The sequence below is a fragment of the Poromitra crassiceps genome, assembly GCF_964638095.1.
Source record: "Poromitra crassiceps genome assembly, chromosome: 1".
NCBI lineage: Eukaryota > Metazoa > Chordata > Actinopteri > Beryciformes > Melamphaidae > Poromitra > Poromitra crassiceps.
Window position 1 is genome coordinate 78596754 of NC_139623.1, and position 26235 is coordinate 78622988.

The 26235-nt window shown below is 42.9% G+C and overlaps 1 protein-coding gene across 1 annotated transcript in view; it reads right to left on the minus strand.

The window, feature by feature from the left end:
- LOC310796432 (short transient receptor potential channel 4-like) overlaps nucleotides 1–22204 on the minus strand; it is a gene marked incomplete at both ends in the record, with an annotated part of 47901 nt that extends 25697 nt beyond the window's left edge. The window contains 4 exons of the mRNA XM_083658616.1: nucleotides 1532–1708; nucleotides 2397–2537; nucleotides 18041–18259; nucleotides 22046–22204. Coding sequence (XP_083514742.1) covers nucleotides 1532–1708; nucleotides 2397–2537; nucleotides 18041–18259; nucleotides 22046–22204 — 696 coding nt within the window. The remainder of the gene's footprint in view (nucleotides 1–1531; nucleotides 1709–2396; nucleotides 2538–18040; nucleotides 18260–22045) is intronic.
- Between the last annotated feature and the right edge of the window lie 4031 nt (nucleotides 22205–26235).

Consider the following 26235-nt stretch of genomic DNA (forward strand, 5'->3'; position numbering starts at 1 on the left):
GCGACGTGTTTTTCTCAGGGGATTGTTCAGTTAGAACAGACAATACATATTGCTGTATTTGTACTTGTCAGACGTGGACTTACTCATCTTGGCTCTGAACCCCGTTATCTGGTTGAGTGTGGATTGGCGACTCTGCTTGCTCAGGACTAACGTTAGCATGATCAGCGGCTAAGTTAACGTTACATGTAGCTCTGGCTTCCACGCTAGCTGCAACATGTTTAGCATTGAGGTGATAACGGAGGCTTGAAGTGAAGTGCTGATATGCAAATGTTTGTCATTACAGCGCACTTCTCACATGTGGGGCTTTGTTGTCTGATGTCACTCAATGCACGTTGTGCATCGGTATGTGGTATGCATGGTATTAGTCCACTGAGAAATGTTCCGTGGTCTCTGTAGTGCAAAAATAAAGTGTGATTAAAATGCGTAAAAAAAATTAACGCGTTATCACCTGTGCATACAGTAATGGTTCCTGTGTCTTGTAAACACAGCCACTACTCTTAATATCATCCTCACAGCCATACTTGTATCTATCTATCTATCTATCTATCTATCTATCTATCTATCTATCTATCTATCTATCTATCTATCTATCTATCTATCTATCTATCTATCCATCCATCTATCTATCTATCTATCTATCTATCTATCTATCTATCTATCTATCTATCTATCTATCTATCTATCTATCTATCTATCTATTTTATCCATCTGTAACTGATCATGATCTTCATAATATTGATAACAAATGATCATCCCTTTTATCATTTCACCCATTCTCTGGTCACCCTAGAGTAGTCTGTCTGTAAAATGCTACTTCTAAAGGAAAACACACCTCTGGGTATTTTGTGACATGATGCTGTTTTTCAGACTTGGGAATGCAATTCACCACCCCTCTCTAGCCATGTTTCCAGTAGTCTCGCTGGCCAGCCTCCCCTCCCTTCTGTCCGAGGAGTCTGGCACATGGTCTCCATAACTGGGATAAACCCTCCCCTGCTCTACAGCTGCTCTCCCATTGGAGCGACTGTTTCGGTGGCAGCCGGATGTCCGCTCCCGGCTTATTACAAACTCTGTCATTGGCTCCGACCATGTCAGTCAGAGCGGCTTCCGCTCCCTCCTCCCTGTGTGTCGCTGTAAATAGTGCCCTGCCGCCTCAGTGAAAACAACAACGCTAACTAGCTAACGGCAGAAACCTACAGGCTAGCTCGTTGCTACACGCTGAAAAATTGGATTGTTAGAAACTATTTTCCAAGGGCACTGTCAAGGTACTTTGAGGGTTTGTAATACATTATTTCAGTTGGATGTAATGTAGCAGGAGAGTGTCCCGGTGTTGTTTTTTATATGAATTAATCAGAGGAATTGCGTGAACACTGGATGAACGCTCACATCGGGGACGAGTAAGAATGAATGAACGCACCATACAGCTGATATTGAAGCTCGTCAGTCACTGTAAACATTATTTAAATCAGATGCTGCCAATATGGACTGTCCAGCTGTGCCATCATCACCAGCTGGACATCACTGTATTTCCCACCTTGCTGAGCTCCTGCAGCTCCCAGCTGAGCCTGAATGCCGTGAGGAAGGGATCCTCGCTGGAGAGGGCAATTAGCGAGGGACTGGACAGCGCTCTGTAGATGTTGAGGCGTGAGCGAGAGTGCCGCAGGCTGTCCACGTCTGAACTGGACACACACTCCACACAGTTGCAGCGCACCTGCCACAGCAAACAATGCTTCATGAGTGTCCATACTAGGCATGACTGAAAATGCATTATTGTCAGTGTGGGTTTAACATAGCATGTCCCAATCCAGCAACGCATGCCCCTGTATGCATTATGTCAAGTAATAGGATATTGATGTATTTCAAATGACATGATATCTACCGGTATATGACATGTTATGCACCATACTATACAGTATGACTCAGTGATTCTCGACCTTTTTCATATCAAGGACCCCAAATATATACAGTATAGCCCACATTTGACCCACAGACCCCGTTTGATGAGATTTAAACCCAATGTCCACGAGTGGAGATAGAAAGCACCGCAGCTCAAAGCTGGTGAAACACGCACACTTGCGCGCGCGCGCGCGCACGCACGCACGCACGCACGCACGCACACACACACACACACACACACACACACACACACACACACACAAAAACACACACACACACACACACACACACACACACACAGCAAAGAGAGAGGGGAGGGGTGGTGAAGAAGGCTCCGACCTGCGTAAACTTGCACCGCCTACTTCAACACCTGGGTTGTTGTTCTTTATTGTTAGATATTATTTTGTCCAGAATCGCACATCTATAGGCCTACTGTATGTAGAAAGATAAAAGTGAAACTATGATCAAAATTGTCATTCCAGTGCAGTCAATGGTTCACCCACCTCATGTGGCTGGGGCACAGACACACCCTTCTGCACCAGAAGTTTGATAATTTCATAGTTGTTGGTGTGTGCAGCCAGGATGATGGGAGTTATGTCAGGGGTGAAGTCAGAGAACTGCTTGTCCAATAAGATAGGAGGAACCTGTATGGGCAGACGAAAATAAAGGCTTTAAGAAGATTATGAACCTCTGGAGGGAGGCACAACATTTCTAGCTATTACAGTATGTGGCCTTGGTGTCACTGTGAAGCATCGCATGCTTTATATAGTCTATTTAGAAAGCTCACAATCTTTTTTGCACCCTCAGTTTTAACGGACATGCTCGGAGCGCAGTAAAAGTAATTTTGGTTTGGTTAATGACAGTCTTGAAATGTCTCCTATTCACCTCAGAGTGCAGTTCAACAGTAGAGCTGCAATGATTAGTCGATTAATCAATTAAGAAAATGAATCACCAACTATTTTTTTTTATAATCGATTAATCATTTAAACAAATGAGATAAGAAATACCTACTAACATTCTCTTCTTCCAGCTTCTTAAATGTGAATATTTTCTGGTTTCTTTAGTCTTCTATGATGATAAACTGATTATCTTTGGGTTGTGGAGTATTTGGGGCTTTGGGGAAAAAAGTGATTAACATTTTTCATCATTTTGTGACATTTTATAGACTAAACAACTAATTGATTAGTCGAGAAAATAATCGACAGATTAATCGATAATGAAAATAATCCGTTCCAGGCAGCCCTATTCAAAAGTGTCTAAAATAAGCCTAAATGGAGTAAGCAGGACCAAGCAAATAGTCATTAAAGCCGTGCAAAACGATTGCCGTTGGTTAATGTCGCATACGAAATGTAGCCAATAGCAATCAATCCAAACCATTTGAAAAAGGCTAGAGGCAGAGGCTACAGTGTAGCTCCTTTCGGGAAACAAAGCATCAGTATTTCATACATTTCAGAGGGAAACATTATGCTTAGAAAGAAACGCCTCTTATCATCCACTCCAGCTAAGCCCTTTTGCTATTCCCTTGTCAGTCAGTCCAGATACAGATACAGATACAGGGCCACAGACTGCAGGGTGAATGAGCTGGCCCTTTTTATCCTCTTTTATAGTATATCGTTTTTTTATTGTTGCTTTTTCAGACATCGGTTCAGTGCCGTTAGCAATTGGGTGCGCCCAGCCAAGCAAAGAACAAAACAAAACAACAAACAGACGGAACAGAACCCATAAGAAATAGTCTTCAAATAAATTGCGTGTACGAATATGATGTAATGGCAACATTGACCATGTGAGTGCTTGGTCTGAAAATAATCGTTTTCTCCCACCCCGTGACCTTTTTATCCTCTTTTAATTGAAGGCGTCTTATCTGATTCTACAGAAGGGGCAGAAAGGAACAGAGAAGATAAACATGATAAAAGGACTTACCGTTTGGGTCGAGACCACCTAAACCGAGACCAAGTCAAGGCCAAGACAGAGGAGGGGTGTGTGTGTGTGTGTGTGTGTGTGTGTGTGTGTGTGTGTGTGTGGAGGGGGGGGGGGGTTTGTCAGCCACTGATTGGTAAATTACACAGTAGCCTATGTAATAACCTGTATGCTGATACAGTATATGATCTGTATGTGGGAGTATGCTGTTAATTAACAGAAGCATTAGTCTATAGTGGTTATAGTGGTTAAAATGTATTTGAAATGTAAAACCGTTGGTCTGCAGTAGGAAATAATTTCACACAATGGAAAACCTGGCTCAGAATGGACCTTGTGGTCTCGACTGGTCTTGAAATAAAATCCCAAGTCCGGCTTATCCGAGACCGAGTTAAGACCAAGACTGAGGGGGGACGAGTCCGAGATGAGACAAAGACCGGTCTCGAGACCAAGGTCTGGCGTACTCCAACACTAAAAGGACTATTACCATGGCTATAGAGATGGAGGGCGGAAGTGGTGGAGATAAGGGAGTGGGGGAGAAGGAAGGAGATGTTTCTGGAGTTTTACTGAGACTAAAGACATGAGGCTTGAAGTGACTGTACACAAGTTCCTGCTCATACATCGACTCATGCTTTTGGAAATAGATATCGAGAGCCAAAGTCAGGTAGGGGCCTGTACAAACCAGTGCCACAAAAAATATGATTGGTGGTGAACAGTGGTGGTGAACGGCGAGAGACAATCTTGTTTGAATTGTGCCATGAAGTACACATATGATGTTTGTCCATTTTAAAGATAACTTTGCAAGTCAAGAAAGTCACAGTTTGTTGTAAAACTGTTGCACTATCTATCTATCTATAAACAGGAGCAAGTGGGCATCCCCTGGGGGAGCGGTAGCGTGCGCGGGAATCATATGGTGATCTAACCCCCCAATTCCAACCCTTTGATGCTGAGTGCCAAGCAGGGAGGCAAATGGGTCCCATTTATATAGTCTTTGGTATGACTCGGCCGGGGATCGAACTCACGACCTCCCAGTCTCAGGGCGGACACTCAGACCACAAGGCCACTAAGCTGGATAGTGGAGCTAAAAGCAATCGTGATGTCATCAGTGATGCGAAGTTGAGCAATATGTGCTGCGCTGCACATGCCAATACAGCAGGTGTGTATCAAAGAGAAAACAGGCACATCCAAAACCAGGTTGGGCAGGTGCCGAGCTCAAAGGTAATACAGCAGGTGTGGCCATGCAGCAGCCGAGCTGAGTGCGGTGAGCCCGCGCAACGGGCCCCAAAGGGGCCGATACCCTAGTAAGTTATAGATTAGAAAGACTACTACACACAATCAGTCGCGTGGCGTCATAACTTTCTCTCCCGCCAAACCCTTCAGACAACATATATTTATTGTGCGAGACGAGAGATGTACTGTGTAGTTCACCGAGTTTTTTCTTACAAAACCTTCGGAAAACTGAAATGTAACACAAGTTTCAGTTTTACGACAAACTGCGACTTTCTTTACTTGCAAAGTTATCATTTAAAATCACATGTGTACTTCATCGCAGAATTCAAACAGGATAAAAAAAATATTGTCTCTTGCCGTTCACCACCATTCATATTTTTTCCAAAGCTGGTTTGCGTGCTGAAGCAGGAAGGGGGTGTGACTTTGGCTCTCTATTAGATGTTTATTTGAAATGGCTGTTGAATGCTTTGTGGAAAAATGAACTGTATTGCTATAGGGCATTTTTTTCTTAATTGTTTCACTATTTTCCACATTTTAGAATCATAGTAAAGACATCAGATGTATGGGGGCTCAACAAATAAAAACTCTCATATTTTAGATTCTTTAAAGTAGCCACCCCTTGCCATGATGGACTTTTCAACTTTGGAAAGAAATTTTTACATAGGCATCAACTTCACTATTTATATTAGTCTAAGAAACACATTTCAAGGATTTAAGCATAAGCCATAAGGTATTTCAATGCGACAGAGGGTCTAATCAATCAATCAATCAATCAATCAATCAATCAATCAATCAATCAATCACTCAATCGATCGATCAATCAATCATCAATCAATATTGCTGCTGCTCGTAGCTCAAGCTCGTCTGGCAAAAGGGAGAATCGCCAAACTGAGCATCCCTGGCCACATCTGATTGAGCTGTTCAGTATGAAAGACAGACAGACAGGGACAGCTTAGGTAAGAACATGTGCTAGATGTATGAAATGTATTAGGCTACATAATTCAAATATAAAACATTCTTAAAGTAATGCACATGCACTTTTTTTACTTGAGTACTTTTAAATAGGCTACGTTTTTACTCTTACTTGAGTATGTGGCCATGTGGCCCGTGAACTAAAATGAGTTTGACACTCCTGCCTAGATCAAAGATAATAAAAAAGTACATTCATTCATACAAGTACGTTCATTCATTCATTCATCAGGTGGGTTTGGTAGTTTAGTATCTGACAATTGTCAGCTAAGCTATGAGCTATTTCAAATGTGTGACTCTGGAATAGACTATATAAGTAACAATTGAAATAGGATTAGTGAGACCATTTGTCACCATTATCCTTCAGTGAACAAAATTCATAGAAATGTTTTCCAGGAGATTGGTTCATTTTGCTCCACATGTTTCATCATCCATACTGAACCCAAAAGTCATCATTTCCTCATTTGGCCGCTAATTACCTGTTTAATTAATTCTCAGATCAATCACAGTGTAACAGGAACTCCTGGGAGTGGCACAGAGCCAAGTATTGAGGGTCTTCATATTGAGGAGGGTGATCTAATAAGTTATATTCTCTGGTCTCCACGTGGGAGGAGATGGGACGTCAACATCAAACAGCCTTGGCCAGTGCCCAGGCCTGGAGCAGGAGGAGAGCTTGCTGGGAGATATGATGGAGTTATAATAGTGGAGAAATTAAACGCAATTATAGCCCACTCATCCGTGTAATGTGTATTTGTTGTGTTACTCATATTAGAATGAAGCATCCACCATCGGCATATTGATTAAAAATGCAACATCTGCTGGGTGCACGACAGCACAGTCTGGTGTGAATTTGCTTTTCTTTTGTTTTTATGCCTCCGCCGGCGATAGCTAGGCCGGAGGCATTATGGCTTCGGGATGTCCCTCCGTACTTCCGATGTTCGTTAACGCAATATGTGAGGAACGCTTTGACGCAATTTCTTCCAATTTGGCTCAAATGTCCACTTGGACTCAAAGATGAATTGATTACATTTTGGTGGTCAAATGTCAAGTCACTGTGACCTCACGAATGCCATTTTCATGCTCGTTAACGCAATATCTGAGGAATGCCTTGACGGAATTTCTTACAATTTGGCTCAAACGTCCACTTGGACTGAAGGATGAACTGATTACATTTTGGTGGTCAGTCAAGGTCACTGTGACCTCACAAACACCATTTTCAAGCTCGTTAACGCAATATCTCAGTAACGTCTTGATGGAATTTCTTCACATTTTGCTCAAATGTCAAAGTCTGGACAGACATGGATGTCGACTGCTCACTTGTTGGCGGAGGCATATATCCGCAGTGTGCTCATTCTAGTTCTCTCTGGGTCTCTTCAAGTCTCCCCTCTGGTTCTCACCTACCAGAGTTGCTGAGAATACGTTTGGGCATTGATAGTATTCTTACATCACAACATGGCCATCTTGGTAGGAAAATAATGGGTGATTGTAACCAATTAAAATTAACAATCAAATTACACATGTAGCCAATAAGCTGTGCATAGTGTAAAGTGCCACATTGGTAGGAAATGCATTGTGACATCATGGGAATACTTGAATAAATATATTAGAGCCTACTGAGCAAGTTTTGTTTCTGAGTTGACACCATGGAAAATCAAACTAGATCAGTGAGCATTAATGTGAGTGTGATTATGTGATGATGTGTTATGATTATGTTATATATGATCATGTTTAAAGTATGTTTCCTCATACTGTTCAATGTGGAATTGTGAAGTAGCATCCCTGCTTAAAGGACAGAGCTTCACTTAGATAACTATCTCCATGTGGAGATGGCGAGAAGGTGAAAAGAAAAACACGAAAGCAATGTAATGTGGTTTACAAAACGATTGATTAAAAAAGTCAAAAGACAAAAGGACTTGTAGGAAGGCCTACAAACCGTCTGTACCTCTGATAATATCATCCCCCCTCATTTGGCTCATGACAACATGCATATTCTGATTGTATTTATTTTGTGGATAAAAGGAAGTAGGATCTGTAAAATGGATACATACAGTATCTGATAACAAAATGAAAACACTGTAGAAAACCCTCATTTCCAATGTGGCTCTCAGAGGAAAACAAATGAGCCGCAACGCTTTGAAGACTATTATCAACACATATTTAAAACATACAAATGCAAAAACAATAGCAGCAATGCTCAAAATGAATCTCTGGATGACAGTAATAAATCCTCTAGCAGGCACTGGCAACAGATAAGATGCAGTTTGCCCTGACAGCCTCTTAATAGAACCAATGAGCTTCTCTATGGGAGACCGCGCCATGCGATCTATTTTCAGAACCTACTAGGCCTTTAAGGTGAAGGGGAAATGCGGCAGCTAATGGATGTCGTAGCCCTAGGGGGTTTAGACTGAGAGGTTTCTGGATACTTTATCTCAGTCCTGTCCAGATCCATTCAATAAACAAACCCATTCAATCTCTTTGTCCATGCATCACTTTCTCTTCTCCTCTGGCTCTCTCATTCATTCCTCTTTGTATACAGTGGCGCTGGAAGTACTTTTAGGTAGGGGGTGCTGTAAGGAAGGGACTGTCGGTGCTGCCTGCCAGGGCAGCGGCGAAGAAAATTTGACGTTTTTTGGACTTTCATCCATATTTAGAAGAATATTTAATTTTAAATTAACATTAGGATTATACTGTTGTGATGTCATTCAGTATCTTCTCCTTTTCTCATTCACTTTCATGTAAGCACCTGCTCTCCCTTTAGTCGTTTTACCCTACAACAGACAGCAACACAGGTATAAACACTGAACTTATTATTATTATTATGGAAAACCAGATTATGATGAAAATCAAACACTTTTGAAGAGAGAGCGTATGAAATAAGATTAGAGCTGGGAAGCACAAACTGTTTTTTAATGCATTTTGTTGGTGGTATAAACACAAGACAGCCAAATCCAACAATTTCTAAAATCCCATATCTTGCCACCAGGGGGTGCTGCAGCACCCTCAGCACCTACCTTCCAGCTCCCTTGTTCGTGTTTTTTAAATTCTCTCTCTCTCTTTGTCCCCGTGTCATTTTACTCTCTTTTATCAGAGCCATGAAACACTGATGACACACAGCAGCAACGGAAGACAGTCTCCCCTTCAGTTAGTCAATGAAGCATGTGTTCCTTTGTGCTGAACAATGCATTACTGCAACGGATTGTATTAAGAGACAAGAGAGAAAGAAAGAGAAAGTGTGTGAGTGTGTGTGTCTGTCTGTGTGTGTACCAGTGAAAGGGCTTCTAATGAATGTGTGTGTGGGCCCGTGCCTGTGCACGTGTGTGCGCCGGTGTGCACTGTGCAGTGTGTATGTAGCAGGCAGAAGCAAAAAGAACATTCGTCGACTGGAGAGCAATCAAGGTAAAAGGGCACCAATCTGAGAATTAATTAAATGTTATTTGTTTTTGATTGCGGTAATTAAAGCTCTGAACAGGCAGTTGGGCTGGAAGAGGATGTTTATTAACCCATTGATACCTGATGCAGCATTTGCGTGTATATCCCTCATTTGTGTGTGTATCCCTTTAAGACCGCGAACCGCGTTCACGCGGTTCGCGGTCTTAAAGGGATACACACACAAATGCTGCATCAGGTATCAATGGGTTAAGGAACACTGTACTCTTGCTCGCGAACATGCTTTTTTTTTTTTTTGCTGAGCCCTCCTCACTCGTCTGTTTGACAACTGCACCACGGCCTCTACTGAGAGGATTAGAGAAGCGTGGCAGGGGGAACTTGGCATTGACTTATCTGACATTATATGGGATAGGAGTCTGTCCGTGATACAACTCTGCTCAGTTAATAGTAGACACCATCTGATCCAATTTAAAGTCACTCACCGTCTTCACTATTCTAAGCATAAGTTGCACAAGATTTACTCGTCTATGGGGGTGGATGGGTGGGGGGAATGTCTGATGCTGTTTGTGATGACTGTCATGTATCGTTTTGTGGGGAAAATAATGTAAAATTCAATAAATATATTGATAAAAAAAAGATTTACCCCGTCTGTCTCACCACTGTGTGACAGGTGTCAGGTGTCGGAGGGCACTGTCTCATGCCTTCTGGTTCTGCCCTTCACTGACTGGATTCTGGGCCAAAATATTTGACTGGTACTCTTAACACATTCAGTGCCAGCGACGCCATATGGCGTCATTAGAAATTTACCGTACAGTGCCAGCGACGCCAAATGGCGTCATAACTCGATTTTTTTTTTTTGACGGGGGGGTGTCGATCTATGCCTCTTACATCGCCTCTTACAATATTCAGAGGTATTGAATGTGTCTAACCTATTTTACAGAACCCTTAGGTGGCGACAGCGCTCTCCAGATGAGAGAACGTGGAGTGAAACACACAGAAGAAGTCATTGGGGGGAAGGAAATCGCATCGCATCCGTCCGTATGCAGCGGCTTCATTGAAGCAACGTTTAGCTGTGCCCCTGCAGCAGCCAATCTGCTATCACAATTGAGCACCTCGGTGTCCGCTGCAACAGCCTCCGTGTCCGCTGCAACACATGATCAGCCGTGGATTTGTTATTATTCTCAACTCGAAGCATGGGAGCTGGTACACGCGGCTGTAAAAAAGCAGGATCTAGCTGACTTTTTCAGTGCTGAGCACAGGCAGAGAAAACGAGAAAACAGCAGAGCAGAGAGACACTCCTCCCACAACGGGGGGGGGGGGGGGAGGAGGAGGGGGGGAGGTGGGCACGCAGAGCCAAGTACACAACACAGACCCAGACAGCAGGACAGGGTTGGCAAACGCAAGCCAGAATATCCGATGCCCACCAGCAGCAAAAGATCAGCAAGAAGCTGCAACCAGCAGCGCATGCAGGCGCCAGCGCTGCTGGTTTCAGCTAAAAATATTATTCTTCCAAACAAAATTCCCTTGCCTTCACTGTTTTATTGAAGGAAATTATTTTTGAGGTGTGACTACATCAGAAAATTAGCTTCAGAGTCAGTGATGTGCTTGAAATGTTTAATTTCACAAAAGGCTCATTATCTCAGCTCGTAGAAAAAAAGCTCTGTTTTTCGTTCGATCAAGCTATCTTCTCCGGCTCATAACTAAAGAACGGAAAATGGGATCAATAAACTTTTTTTTGCAGGTGATAGAAGAGAGTCTCATCGTTATTTGTGCGTGTTCAGTGTTTACATAGTAATTATTAAAGAAATTATATGACTGTTTTAAAATGCATTGCGGCCTATGTGGCACAGCAAGCAACCTTTTGCCCAAGGGCCGTGGCACTGAAAGTGTTAAGGCCTACAAACCAACCCTTCAGCCGGAGGCAGAACTCACCATCTTCGGCTGTTCGGAGTCCTCTCCGGACTTTCCTACAACAATCTCTGACACAGGGGACAATTGTCGCAAAGTTAACTCATTCTGCAGGAATGGAAGTCCCCCTCGCCACCCTCTTTTCAGCTGTGGTTGGCAGACATGATCTCTGTTATACGGATGGAGAGACTCAGGTTCTTGAGGACCAACTCACTTGGGAGATATCTGACTGTTTGGGACCCGTATCTGGCCCACCTTGACGGGGTTGGAGGCGACAGATGATTCGCCCGGCTGGTCTCTCATGGACCCCCTTGTGTGGGATCCCATGCATACATTTTCTTACAAGCACATAAGCACCTTATGCAGCTGTTAGCACCACGTTGTCGATGTACATGTATGTTTTGTATCTTCTTTTCTTTTCCTGTATCTGAGTTTGTTTGTCTTTGTTTGTTGGTGTTCTAAAAATTGCAAAATAAAATATTGGAACAAAATAAACACTGTACTCTTAACCCATTGATACCTGATACAGCATTTGCGTGTATATCCCTCATTTGTGTGTGTATCCCTTAAAGTCTTAAAGGGATACACACACAAATGCTACATCAGGTATCAATGGGTTAAACCAATCAGTGTAGAAACTAGAAAATCTTGATTGCAGCCTGATTTGGGGAAAATGTACAAAGTAATGCATTAAATCTTCTCCAAGTGAATGTACTAATTAAGCCTCTTTCTGTAAAACCTATTCTCTCTGCAAAAGCTGCCACTGAAAAACACAAAGGAAGCTTAAGGGCCATGATTTTCCAAACGCCTTTGACAATGCTCAAGTTGAAGCAGCGTCTTAAAATATGTTGGTGCGAGCTGAGCCTTGCAGTGCCCCTGGTTATCTATGGATTGTTTAGAATTCAATATGACTCAGTATGACCAATATGACCTCACCTCCTCCCAAGCTCTGTCTCAGCTAAGGCTCACTGATGTGTTTATGATGTTTTTATTCCTCTCTCCGTCAGAACTCTGGTGTCTTAACTGGTGGTTAAGTTACCTCAGACCACCCCGAAAGATAGGGGAGCATGCCCAGTGAGCATTCTTCGGTTGAAAAGACAATAAAAAAAAAACCGTTTAGGGTCAATGTTGAAAAAACGTGCAAGAAAGGTTTAAAAGTGAAAGTTTTTTTCACATTACACCATATTTCACCAGGATCTTACATTTTATATCATGTTTACCAGGCTATTATATTATTTAACACTAAAATTATGTTGACTGTGTGTGTGCGTCTATGTAGGCCTAGTCTGTAGCTGTACGGCTTCAGAGGTTAAGTTCATTTAACACCGGCAACTCAGGGGGTACACAGCCATTGCGAGACGGGAATCTGATTGGTTTTGATTGACGTAATGCCCAGCATTGCCTGGCCACGCCTGTGAATAATTCTGGTCGTTAAAACCGCCCAAATCCCGTTTGCGCAGGCATTTGGGGGCGCAGATGATTTTGGCATGGCTCTAATTTGCGTCTGCGACAGGTGCCGTGAACGTTTCCGCATGCCCGCCGAGAATTGCATCCCCAACATATTTCGGGGCTTTTTTAACTTAGAAATCAGGGAGGTCACGTCTACCAGACAATTATATCACTTTTAACACATTCACTGCCAGCCTTTTTTTTTTTACTGTAGGTAGCTTTTGCCAGAGGGTTTTTTTGAGGATTCTGGCTCATTTTACAAGAGCCAAGGATAATTTTCTGCTTGGAGTTTGTCAACACAAAGTTCACAAAAGTACTAATAGAATGTGTGCTTTCTCTGTCTAAAAGAGTTAGTTTGTAGAGTTAGTAGTTATGTAGATATTAGCCGTTGAGTACAGCATGGTTTCAGCGTCTGAGACAAAAAGCTGAGATAATCGCAGTTTTGTGAAATTCAATATCAAACAGTCACTTTAACCATTTATTTTTGGCATCAGTGAGACATCAGACATAAACAATATAGTTCTGAACAGTAATTTCCTCCATAGCAGCACCCGCACCCCCTCTCCTTACAACTCCTCCCTCCGTGGGCGTGTCTGGTGGATTTCAGCAGCGTTTGTCAGTCACAAGCCAGTCTCTCCTGCCTGTCTGAGCAGTGAGCAGCAGCCTCCCTCTCTGGCGGCCCCTCGTCGGCGAGCGTGGATGTGGCTTAATCCGTTCTTGGATTTTCGGTTGAGAGCTTTGACGAAGCCTTGTGTGACTCTAGGCTTTATGCTGCGCGCTTCAAAGTGTGCTTTCCACCCAGTCCACCTTTGGAACCCCCCACCGCCGTGCGCCCGTGTGAAAGGTTTTCGCCTACAGTATGAGAATGAGGCTCGTTCGCTTCTGGGTCCTCGGTTGAGCTCAGCTGGAATGCGTGCGTTTCTGGCCAAACAACACTCAATAGTCTGAGCACCGTCGCCACTCAGTGGGTCGGCGGAATGGATTGCACACGCCCGGCGGCTCTAACAGTATAATAGAAGATGCAAAAGGGCCAGATCAACGATCCACCGTCAAAAAAAAAAAAACGATTTTTTTGACGTATCAATACGTCGCTGGCAGTCAACGGTTGGATTCTGCTTGACGTATCAATACGTCGTTGGCAGTTAACGTGTTAAACAGGTACATTTCTGTATAAATCATTATAATATGCTCCCAAGAGGTGGGGATGCTGCCGGCGCTGGGGTGCAAAACTCGGCAGAACACCTGGCGGACGGCGCAAGGCGGACTGCTATCTTCCCTGCCTTAAAGGAGAATTTCGGTTTTTTACACCATGGTCCTTATTTCCAGCTTAAAATATGATCTTTTACTCACCCAAATAACTTTGGTTTCATTCGGATGTCCACAGACGCTTTTGAGCTCGGAGTAGCATCCTCAAACAGGCTATAACGGGCGCAAACGGGGCCACATGCATGCGCTCTGTAAATAACACATTTTCTGTCACATCGCGGTTCATTGTGGTTGTTATATAATTATGAGAACATGAATTAGCGATCTAACTAACCTCTTGTGCTCCCGACTGCCGACAGCCTGCTGTTTGCTGTCCGAGTGTCCATCACAGATAACACCTCCCACTTTATCTCCCGCTGCTGTTTGTTGTTGTTGATATGTGGCCTTATTCCAGACGAGCGGCAATTGAATTGAATCGTCCATAATCTTGACATCAGATCATATCTATATGCCAAGCTAGGCTGGTAAGCTAACAACAACATACTGTAACAGATGGGTCAACTCTGACCTGCCCCGGATGGGCTTACAGTGCTTATGTTCTTCTTATGTGGTTTCTCTAACAGAAGCGCTTCTCACTGCTTCTTCTGAAGCACATCCGGGGCAGGTCAGAGTTGACTCGTCTGTTACAGTATGTTGTTGTTAGCTTAGCAGCCTAGCTTGGCATATAGATACTGCCATACAGGGGCGGACTGGGATCATAATTCAGGCGGGGCATTAGATACCAAGCAGGCCAGGCCGATACGGGCCGACGTGCGTGCGAAAAATTTGGGGCGTTTGAAGCTCAATTTGGGCCGTTTGAAGCCCAATTTGGGCCGTTTGAAGCCAGATTTGGGCCGTTTGAAGCCCTATGTGGGTCGTTTAAAGCCAGATTTGGGCTGTTTGAAGCCCTATTTGGGTCGTTTAAAGCCAGATTTGGGCCGTTTGAAGCCCGATTTGGGCCGTTTGAAGCCCAATTTGGGCCGTTTGAAGCCCAATTTGGGCCGTTTGAAGCCCAATTTTACAATGGAATGCACCCACTTTAAACCTGAATAAAGTAATAAAACCACTAGTAAACCAGTAGGCGGCGCCTGGCCTGCTGTTCAGTGAGTGGCCTGGCCTGGCCTGCAATTTTTTTTTTTTTTTTTTTTTTGGCAGGCCAGGCCAGGCCAGGCCACCGGGCATTTGCCCGACGTGCCCGATTATGCAGTCCGCCACTGCTGCCATAATGAACCGCGATGTGACAGAAAATGTGTTATTTACAGAGCGCATGCATGTGGCCCCGTTTGCGCCCGTTATAGCCTGTTTGAGGATGCTACTCCGAGCTCAAAATCGTCTGTGGACATCCCAATGAAACCAAAGTTATTTGGGTGAGTAAAAGATCATATTTTAAGCTGGAAATAAGGACCGTGGTGTAAAAAACCGAAATTCTCCTTTAAGGCACGCGCAAACAGGTGCGCAAGCGCTATTAGGCGATAGCGCCTGTCGGAAGATAGGGCCCATTATTTTAACCTTACAGAACAGAGTTGATTGGGCCAACATTTTACACCCATAGGCTCAACTTATTCCATCCATACTCAATTTACATTGCCCTGGGATAGGATGTGCCAAAAGACCAACTTTTCTTAATTGGTCATATATAGGCCTAAAAGCCTTCTAAAAGCTACATAAATATGTGTACTTAGATGCCAAACAGCCTTACAGCAGCTACAATGAGCTTTCAAATGGTTATGAAACAGTCTAACTGCAATACTGATGCCTCACATCTGACCTAAATCAGCAAATGAGACCATCGGCGAGGAGATTGGCGATTTTCTATATTGTTATTCCAAATGCCTTTGTGCTGCCCGGGCACAGCGTGTCCGTCACGTAGGGCTGCACGATATGAGGAAAAGCTGCGATGTGCGATAACACTGTTCAATATTGCGATGACGATATGACCTGCGATAAATAAAAAAATGCTATAAACAAAAATATTAATGGGTAGGGGTGCTCCGATCCGGCTAAGCCACGATCCGATCCGATTCCGATTCCTGGGGTCATGATCCGATTCCAGAATCGATTCTCGATTCCAACGATTCTCGATTCCAGAATCTAGAATCGATTCTCAATTAGTTTTATATTGCAATAACACACAAAGGTAAATCTAAGACAACAAATGACAAATGTATTAATGCTGAACTTCAAATTCAACTTCTGAAGTATTACAGTGAGGGCCTAAATTCATTTTGCAATATGAGTGTGTTAATTTAAGCATACGTATCAGTAAGTGGCACGGGATTCTCAAAGCCTGTGTTGAGGGTCATACCAACAAAAATGCACTCTTGAAGCTAAAAAAATCCAAAACCAACAAGTTAATTATTTACATTTTTACTTCAATGTAGAACAGTAATTTCTTACACATGAGATTACTTTTAGCCTTTTAGTCATAACGATTATTGAAAGATATTCCATATTCCAGACTGAAATGTTATAACAGAAGTGGAGTATTGGCCAGAATGACATGAACATTTTGACACTTATTCAGCCGGTATCTTGCATGTTGCGTTCAGGTGCACTGTAAAATTAAAATAAAAAATAAAATAAGATAATTATTATTATTATTGCGATAACACGTGACTTTTGCGATGTGTTCATCGTGCATTTTCATATCGCGATGACGATGAAAATACAATTAATCGTGCAGCCCTCACGTGTAACGTCCGTGTGAAACGGGTTGTAATTTTGGTTCTGGCCGGTGAGTCTTCAGTGACGTCAACCTGCAGTAAAAAAACAGCGGGGGGGAGGGTCAATGACTCGGAGAAGCCCTGCATGGCTTGCTGTGGCTCAGACAGCCCGGTGGAGACAGCGGGAGGAGCCTCGGTGTTCAAGAAATACATTTTCGTTCCGGGCGAACGGTACCGCTTTTGTCCACAGGTGCCGCTACAATAAACACTACCCCTCACCCAAGTGAAAGTTTCCCATAGCTGCTTCCACGTAGCCTATACATAGTGTGTGGACAGCACATTTATTTTTGCTGCAGCTGCACAAAATGCAAAGTTTACTTCAGGAACTAATGCTTTATCAACATTACTGGCAATCTTCCTTGCACTTTAGGCTCCAGCGAGGGATTTGATGAAGTTTAGGCTACTCTGTGATTTAAGATTTGACTACTTTGAATTTAATATTCATGTGACTGATCTGTATTTTCTGGGTCATGTCTGGCAATGCATGCTGCTCTTGCCACACATTTAACATAGATAGCAAGCATATGCAAGAGTATGTTGTAGTTATCTTCCCTTCCTTGTGATGCAGATGTCATTGGCTTAGAAAAGTAGGCTTAGTAGAGAGACAAAATAGTCATCAGCCATACCGTTTTGTATGGTTTTGTATGGCAACCCCACACTTTTTTTTACACCGCAGTGAGGGACGGTCTGAGCAGGTTTTGACAGTGAATGATGTATATTGGCTGCGAGCCGCCAACTAAAGCTTCTAGAACCGCAAAATTCTCACAAGCCACACAATGAGGAACTAGGGATTAGATACTGAAGACCCTGTAAATCTATTACAGAATGAATGAATGAACTAATTAATGAATTAATTAATGCACTGTTTATTCAGACCAAGGCTACATTTTGAAGCATCAGCTTTATAGGCACTATTGGGTAATTGTTTTGAATGATCTAAAAAAAAAAAAAAAAAAAAAAACGTCAGGGGAGGCTTACAAGCTTACACAATGAGTACCAGTATTTTTTACGCTGACATTGCACTCAATTTGTCAAAGAAATTAGCACAGTTAGATCAGAAATTCCTCTTTGGTCCAGGAGGTGAGATGAACTTAGCCCATGGGCCACCAGTTGATCATTGTGCTTGTAAAAAAAAGAAAAAGAAAAAAGGTCAAACTGAAGAAAAGAGAGTTTATTCTCTCTGAAGCCGCATTGTACACATCATCAAACCTCCCAGCATCCCCCTTGCCATGTGCGCACCTTCCTGAGTGTGAACTGACACTACTCCTGCTTCATGAATAAAAGGGCTCCACCTCCTTTTCCTCCCTTAATCCCCTCTGTACCTGCATGCCCCCACTGGGCTTCTTGTGGTTGAGCAGCAGCTCCACGGCTCCCACCACTTCCTTGCGGATTGCGTGTAGCAGGGCATCCCCGACGTAGACGTTGAAGCTCAGCAAGAGCTCAATGATCTCCAGGTTCTCGTTCTCAATGGCGATCAGCAGAGCTGTGCGGCCAAGAGGGTCGATGCAGTTGATGTTTATCTTGAAGTAGATCTCTGCCTCCTGATAAAGTGAGATTGTGAGAGAAAGTCAACTGTTCATTTAACCCATTGATACCTGATGCAGCATTTGTGTGTATATCCCACATTTGTGTGTGTATCCCTTTAAGACCGCGAACCGCGTTGACGCGGGATACACACACAAATGCTGCATCAGGTATCAATGGGTTAAAGTGACAATCTGGGCCAAAAACCCATTGTACATTTACAAACAAACAAACATTTATAACAAAATTATACCAAGCTTCAGAATGCATGTAAAATGGAGCCGTCATATACTGCCAGTCTGTATATTGAATTGTATATTGAAAGACTTCAGGCTGAAAGAATAAACATACTGTAAAACTTCCAATAAAAACCGGGTTTCACGCTGATCTCAAGCAATAGCCTGGAAGTGTTGCGTCTATGCAGAGCAAAGGCCAGGAATATTTACAGTAATAATTACCAAAACATGAGCGAGAGATTCTTTCTTTATTCTGTTTTGATGGGCTGATGCTTTGTTTGCAAGGCTGATGATCGTATCACAATTTTTGATCAAGTAGTAAATGTGTTTTGCGTAATTATTTCAGACAAATATTTATTATTAGTAGTAGTAGTAGTAAATTAGTAGTAGTAACAATAAAAGTAGTAGTCCTTCCTTCTTCCTTCTACTAACCTATAAGGCATTAAATGGTCAGGCACCATCATATCTAAAGGAGCTCATAATGCCTTATTACAGTACCCTACTAGAGCACTGCGCTCCCAGAATGCAGGTCTACTCGTGGTTCCTAGAATTTCAAAAAGTAGACCGGGAGGCAGAGCTTTCATCTATCAGGCTCCTCTTCTTTGGAACCATCTTCCAGTCTCAGTCCGGGAGGCAGGCAGTGGCACCCTCTCCACATTTAAGAATAGACTTAAAACGTTCCTCTTTGATAAAGCTCATAGTTAGGGCTGCTTACCAGTACCTAGTTATGGGGGAAGGGGGTGGGTCTTCCCGTTAAAGGGAAATCTTAAACATTCGTTAAACATTCAAATTAAATCCCTACACAAAACGTTTAAACTGGTTATGAAAGACTGCTGCCTCTATAACTGGGGTATATGAACTGGGGTATGCGTACACCTAGGGGTACATGGAGCTGCTACAGGGGGTACTTGAGAGAAAGGAAAAATGGAAAGAATGCATCCTGAAAATGAATGAAAGGTTAAAATAAATCAGCTCAGGAGGCACTAATTGCAACTCTTTCACTCGATTTCTTATTTTGCAATGTTATATTCTTCAAAAGGTGGGTTATCATTCATACATTGCATGTATGCTATAGTTTTCTCTTGTGGTTTTCTAAGCCAAATGTTGTAGGGGGATTCAGGGGATTCAGAAATCAGGGGAAAAAAGTTTGAGAACCACTGGGCTAGGAGATTGGATAAGTTGTTATTTACATGCCTGTGCTGCGGACCGCGCGCATAGCGGAGGACGGGGGGTTACGCTACAGGGAGAAGAGTAAGTAAGTAAGTAAAAGTTTATTTCTAAAGCACCCCTCCCAGCACGAATGCACAGAGTGCTGTACATAATATGTCAGTCAAAAACATTATAGGCCTACATGGCACTAGGCACTAGGGCATAATAGTAACATAAAATGGTGGGCTTACAGAGCAAAAGTAGGATAAAATCTTAAAAACAACATGCAAACATAAAACCAAGTACAAGAAGACAGTGAGGTGATGATCAGCCTAAGACTGTTCAAACGCCTGCTTGAATAAGTCCGTTTTCAGGTGTCCCTTGAACAGGTTGAGGGAGGCAGCCGATCTCAGGACCGGGGGAAGTGCATTCCAGAGTCTAGGGGCGGCCGCCCCAAACGCCCGGTCCCCCCTGGTCTTTAGTCGGGTCCTGGGCACTGCCAGGAGCCCCTGGTCTGACCACCTCAGAGAACGGGTGTTTTGGTGTGGTGGAATGAGATCGCAGATGTAGGCTGGGGCTTGGCCGTTTAGAGCTTTGTAAGTGATTAACAGGATCTTATACTGGATCCTGAAATTAACTGGTAACCAGTGCAGGGAGGCTAGAATGGGGGAAATATGGCAGGACTTTTTAGACCTGGTGAGTAAGCGGGCGGCAGCGTTTTGGAGCAGCTGCAGACGGTGTACAGAATGGACCTGAGTTTAGCAATATTGCGGATGTGGAAAAAACAGTTGCGGGTCAGTGAGGAAACATGTTTATCCAAGTTCATAGCCTGATCGAAGAGCACCCCAAGATTTCTGATGTGGGGGTGAACGTTGGTGATGAGGGGCCCCATTAGGTTTTTTACCTTGGCTGCTAGGGTGAGAAGAGAAGCCAGCAGCCCGGCCACTCGCCAGGAAAACCTGCAGCTCCGCTAAAACCCCGTGGCTCCAGCCTAGCGGAGCCGTAGCTGTGACAGACAACTACAAAGGGGTTCCCGAGCCGCTGACGTTTCACTCTCAAAACAATTGAAAACAACCGTCATGTTAAGGCTGAGCAAGGAGATTGATTTGATTTCACCAGAGCTGAAGCACAGAAGAGAAGGTAAGTGCCACTAAACTGGTATCCGGCATTGACAGTATCCAGAGACACATGTAAACACGATTCTGCCTGACCAATCAGTCGTCTGCAGTGTTTTCACGTCACCGCGAGGGACCGGGTCCACAGCCCTGGAACCTCAACAGAGGCGGTACTAGAAGTAGCACGACTCAACTCGGGCTGTCCCGGTTTCTGACCGGTGGAATGCTACAAAAAAGCGAGTCAAGCCGGGCGGAGCCACGCCAATAACAGCGGTGGAAATGGGCCATTTGTGTCTTTCATTTCCTGCAGGAGCTATGGAAGCTGACTCCAGTGAGAAGAGACCTACCACTGCTATTACTATTATTAGTCCTGTTCTTATTACAGCTGCTGCTACTGTTGTACTGTGCAGTACTATTACTACTTATGCTCTTACTTATTATAGTTGTTAATGGTATCATTATTACTGCCATTACTGTGCATCTCTCTCTCTCCCTCTCTCAACCCAACTGCTCAGGGCAGATGAACGCCCACCAAAGAGCCTGGTCTGCTCAAGGTTTTCTTCCTCGTTAAAGGGGTCTTTTCCTTGCCACTGTCGCCAAGTGCTGCTCTAGGTGGGTAATTATTTCAATTGTCGACTCACATGGCCTCGCAGTGAAACGCCAGTGCATGTGAGAATTGCTTCAATTGTTGGGTGTAAAATAAAGAGCCTGGTCTTCTACCTGCTCTATTTTGTAAAGCGCCTTGGGATAACTTTTGTTATGATTTGGCGCTATATAAATATAAAATTGATTGATAGTTCTGGTATATCAGCAGTAACTGACATCATACCAGTAATATTCAGGCTATAGCACTTTTTCATCTTGAGACCGAAAAGATACATTTTGTGTCTCCCTGGGACCCAAACTCACTAAAAAACATACGGTAATGAGTTGCCATGACGACCAGTTGGCAACCCACCCCCCACGGGTCCGGGACCCAAATTGGCTCCTGGCCCATAGTTTGGGAAACACTGGGCTATGGGCCTGGAAAAAATCGATTGCATAAATTTGAGCAGCCATCCATTATTGGAAATGTTATGGCAATCGTAAGGGTCATCATGGCAGCACAGGGTGATGGCATGAATCCATTCTGGATTATGCATTTCAGTAAATACTGATCAACACAATTTGGTAAAAGCAATCCAATTAGATTACAGTATGGCTTCAATACGAATACATCCCTCCATCCAGCTCATATGGTTGATCAATTAAATCAATCTACTAATCACACTATCCATCCATACCTCCATACATCCATACATACCTCCAGGGCCTGTTTGACACTAGCATAGTCTCCTTTCTCCACAGCTCCAAGGTAGGCCTTCTCCAGGGGCGACAGCTCCGACTCGGACCGCACAATCCTGAGCGGGATACGGTCCTGGTACGAGGAGCTGTCTGTCCGCCGGTAGTACAGCTGAGACATCTCGCTGAGCTTCAGCTTACCAGCACCCTACAATGACTGCTACAGCTGCTTCCAAGCTGGGGAGTTTCATACTGGAGTGGATTTATGGGCAGGGTTAGCAGGGTAAGAGGAATGGAAACAGAGACAGGGAAGGAGGTGAGAGGATGATGAGGAAAGGAGATAGAGACAGGGCAGAGAGTTAATCCCCAAGAGTTACAAATCTTATATTTGAAACCTGTTGAATGAAACCTCCGAAAGCGAAATTGGTAAGTCTAAAGGGAGGTTTACACAATCTGAAATATATTTTCATTGTTATGTAAAGGCCCGGTATGAAGGTAATTTTAAGTGACAGTAATGTGTTGATGTGATTTTAAATGTTCCTATTCTTGTGTGTTTAATTAATGCCAACTAAGAGATGTTAAGAGTTTTGGCCTTAAAGGGACACTCCATGGAAAAACAATGCTGATTTATTTTGCACATAATCTCACACAGCCAAAAACTGTAAACATTTTTGCAGACGTTCATTTAGTTTGACAGTTATTATTATTATCTCCGCCAGGAGATCGTGTGTTCGGTCGTGTGCGTCTGTGAGTCTGCGTGTTCCTCTGTTTGTTCCGTGTGTTCCATGTGTTCCACACATTGACAATATATGGATAATCCTCCACGCTAATTTGAGTAATGTCACCATTTTCATCCTCCGTGTCTGTAACGTCCCTCGTCTGTTCAAACAAAGCAATGCAAAGGAGAGCGAGCATGCAATCAGATGCAGATCAGTGCCACCATGTTCAGCTTCTTTTTCTCGCGATATGAGATTTCATCTCAACGATACATATTGTCACGTTTTGATATCGCGATATATCGTGGGACGATATATTGTGACATCCCTACCAACGAATGTTGCTAACGTTAGTTGCTATTGCTAGCTTTGCTCCATTGTTCTCACAGTAGCCCGAAGAAAAAGCCAGAGAGTATTATTTCCTCCAGACCTCGCGTCACCAGCCTGCCGCTTGCATCTTCCTATCTTCCACAAAATCAAGGTAATCTTATTTTCTAACGTAATTGCATAGCGTGACATTAACGCTAGCAACATGTCCATTTGTCATTACAGGAGGACTAACGTTAGAGTAGCAGAAGTTAACGTTATACAATGTTAAACCGTATTGCATGCTGCACACATTCGGACGTAGACAGAAAACAAACGCAGTTCTGTTTACCTACCTCTTTAGGTTTATCCACCTAAGCAAACGTTAACGTTATACAGTGATTTATACAGTGATTAACAGTGTCATTGGTTTAGGGATGGGTGTCCAGTACCAGTGATGGGACACACAACTAGGGGTGGGAATCGTGGAGTAACTCACGATACGATATGGTCACAATACTTGGCCCTCGATAACGATATTATCACGATACAGCGATTCTGCGATAATCGATATATTGGAAGAAATTTAACCTACGATACATCATGATATCTGTGTAACTGAAGAGAAAAAAATACCCCTAAAAGGCAAGAAGCAGGTATTATGTATTTATTAGCAGAATTGACATGAACTCTCTCAGAGTTCACTCACTCACTCATACCATTTTCGATACCACGGAGGAAAAGTTACACATTAAGTCTTTTTATTATTATTATTAAGAAAACCTATATAACCTACCTACCTATATAATTTCTAAAAGTAGATATTAATAATGATCAAACATTTCCATTCATGTAGCCTACAGTATTTATGTTTTTGTTTCAAATACAAACATAAATAAACGTCAACTTGAAACTATGTTTCAACTACCACACACAGCATCATATTTTAGCCTGTTTATTAAAAAAAAAAAAAAAAAAATTAAATAAACATATCGATACTTGGTGCCAGTGTATCGATAACGTATCGCAAGTGGAAATATTGCGATACCGTGAGTATCGATATTTTGTCCCACCCCTACACACAACAGAGGATCAAATGATTTGTGAAGATCAAAGCTATAATATTCTGTTCTCCTGAGATTATAATGCTAAACTACATGTTAATGAGTTGTTTCAACTAGGATGTTGCAATAACACACAAGTCAAATGCTGACATGAGAGATTTGCTTTGAACAAGTTGTAGCTAGTATATTGCCAGTGACCAGTACAGAGAATATTGTTATACTTGCTTGTTTTAATGCTTTTGTCAATAAACATTGTCAACAAAGATAGCCTCGTTGTATATTATCATGTATAAAGATTGTTGATGTCGAGTGAACACGAACTACGAACCGAAGTTTGGACCAGAGGACATGACGACGGAGAAACAACCGACCAGCAATCAACGAATGCTTTATATTTATTGAAATGAAATATGGTGATATCTGGTGGTCTGAAATTACTCTCTCTAGCAAGGCTAACTGGCTCATATTGTGTCATATTATTGTAACATCTGAATCAGCGTTTCATAACTTTATAATAGCCTAATGTTATGTTACTATAGCCTGGATGACGTTAGCTAATGCTACCCAGCCTTCCATTGGCATATGCTGCCTTTAGCTTGTGGTATTATGTACAGTAATATTGTCTAGCTGGCTAGCTAGACAGACAAGTTTATCTGGAATCAGGGTGACAAGATCCCTGCTGCTAGCTTGTCTGCCTTTCTGTGTCACAGAGTATCTAGCTTAACAGACTGCATTACATGATACACCATGCAAATATATTTCGATATAATTCAAACAATGGTTCCTTTCCCATACCCAGAGATGGGCAGTATTTTAAATACATGTATTTAAAATACGTATTTCAAATACATTTGTGTATTTTGTAATTTGTATTTGGCTGGACCGAGAAAAATAAGATGTAATTTGTATCAAAATACTTTCAGACCTTGTATTTTGTGTATTTTAAATACATAAAATACATTTTTATTTCATTTTATTCTCAAATGGACACATTTTAAACATTGACACAGGTTTAAACTGTGGAATAAAAAAAACGCAATGTGAGATGTCACTTCTACTCCGCCTCTGATTGGCTTACCCTCAGAACAATCTCACCACAAATCAGAGGCAGAGTAGGGTGGGAACCTACTACTGAAGCCTCGTGTTGGTGGAAATTCCCCCAGAGATAAAGTAGTAAATGTGATGATCAGATATTGCATGCTAAGGCAAACGCTGCCCTATCTGCAAATGAAACTGTTTACTGCATGCAAACCAGTGTATCATATTAGAGAGACACAACTAACGCTAATTCAACAAAACAAAGCAAAACAACAACAATAACAAAAGGTTGTTTGGTTCTGAGCTTTAGCGGGGTGCAGAACCATGAGTCCCCCTGACCCTCTGATTAAAGCCGTGATGAACCCGACACAGTGCCACATTACACCAGGCTGATAGAGTAGAAGTCTAATGCTACAGCCTGATGCCTGAATGATTACATTGATTGGGCTTCAATGAATTTGTGCTTCTGAGTCTGGACAGACATGAATGTAGACTGCTCACTTGTTGGCGGAGGCATACATCCACGATAGGCTATTTCCTTTTTTTTTTTTTTTTTTTTCTTTTTTTACATCAGCACATTTGGAATGGAAATGGAAAAAAACATAAGAGCAAGGCAAGGATTTTCAGTGTTTAAAAATAGATGCCTCTCTAATGTCACTCTGAAAAACATTATAAAGAAGGAAACTTCTCAAATGTCTCAAATGTCCCTTTGCTCCCTGGTAGTGAGTCTTGTTCCTCATTTGTAGTCTACAACTTGTACCACATGTTTACAAGTTGTAGAGAAAGGAGGAACAAGACTCAGGAGGAGGAGGAGGAGGAGATGACCTCTCCCCTGTGTGCAGATCATGCTCAGCTGCCTGCTGCTGTATTTTCCATCAGTAACACACAGGAAGGAAAGTACCAGCCCCCTGACTCCAAGCACAGCAGAACTCAGTCAGACACCAAGCCCAGCAGAGCTCAGTCAGACTCCAAGCTCAGCACAGCTCAGGCAGACACCAGCTCGTGAGTCGTGCTCATCACATGCAGGAAGCCAACACAGAGCAGAGGAAATCAGCAGAGCCAGACAGCCACCATCACCTCTCAGCACG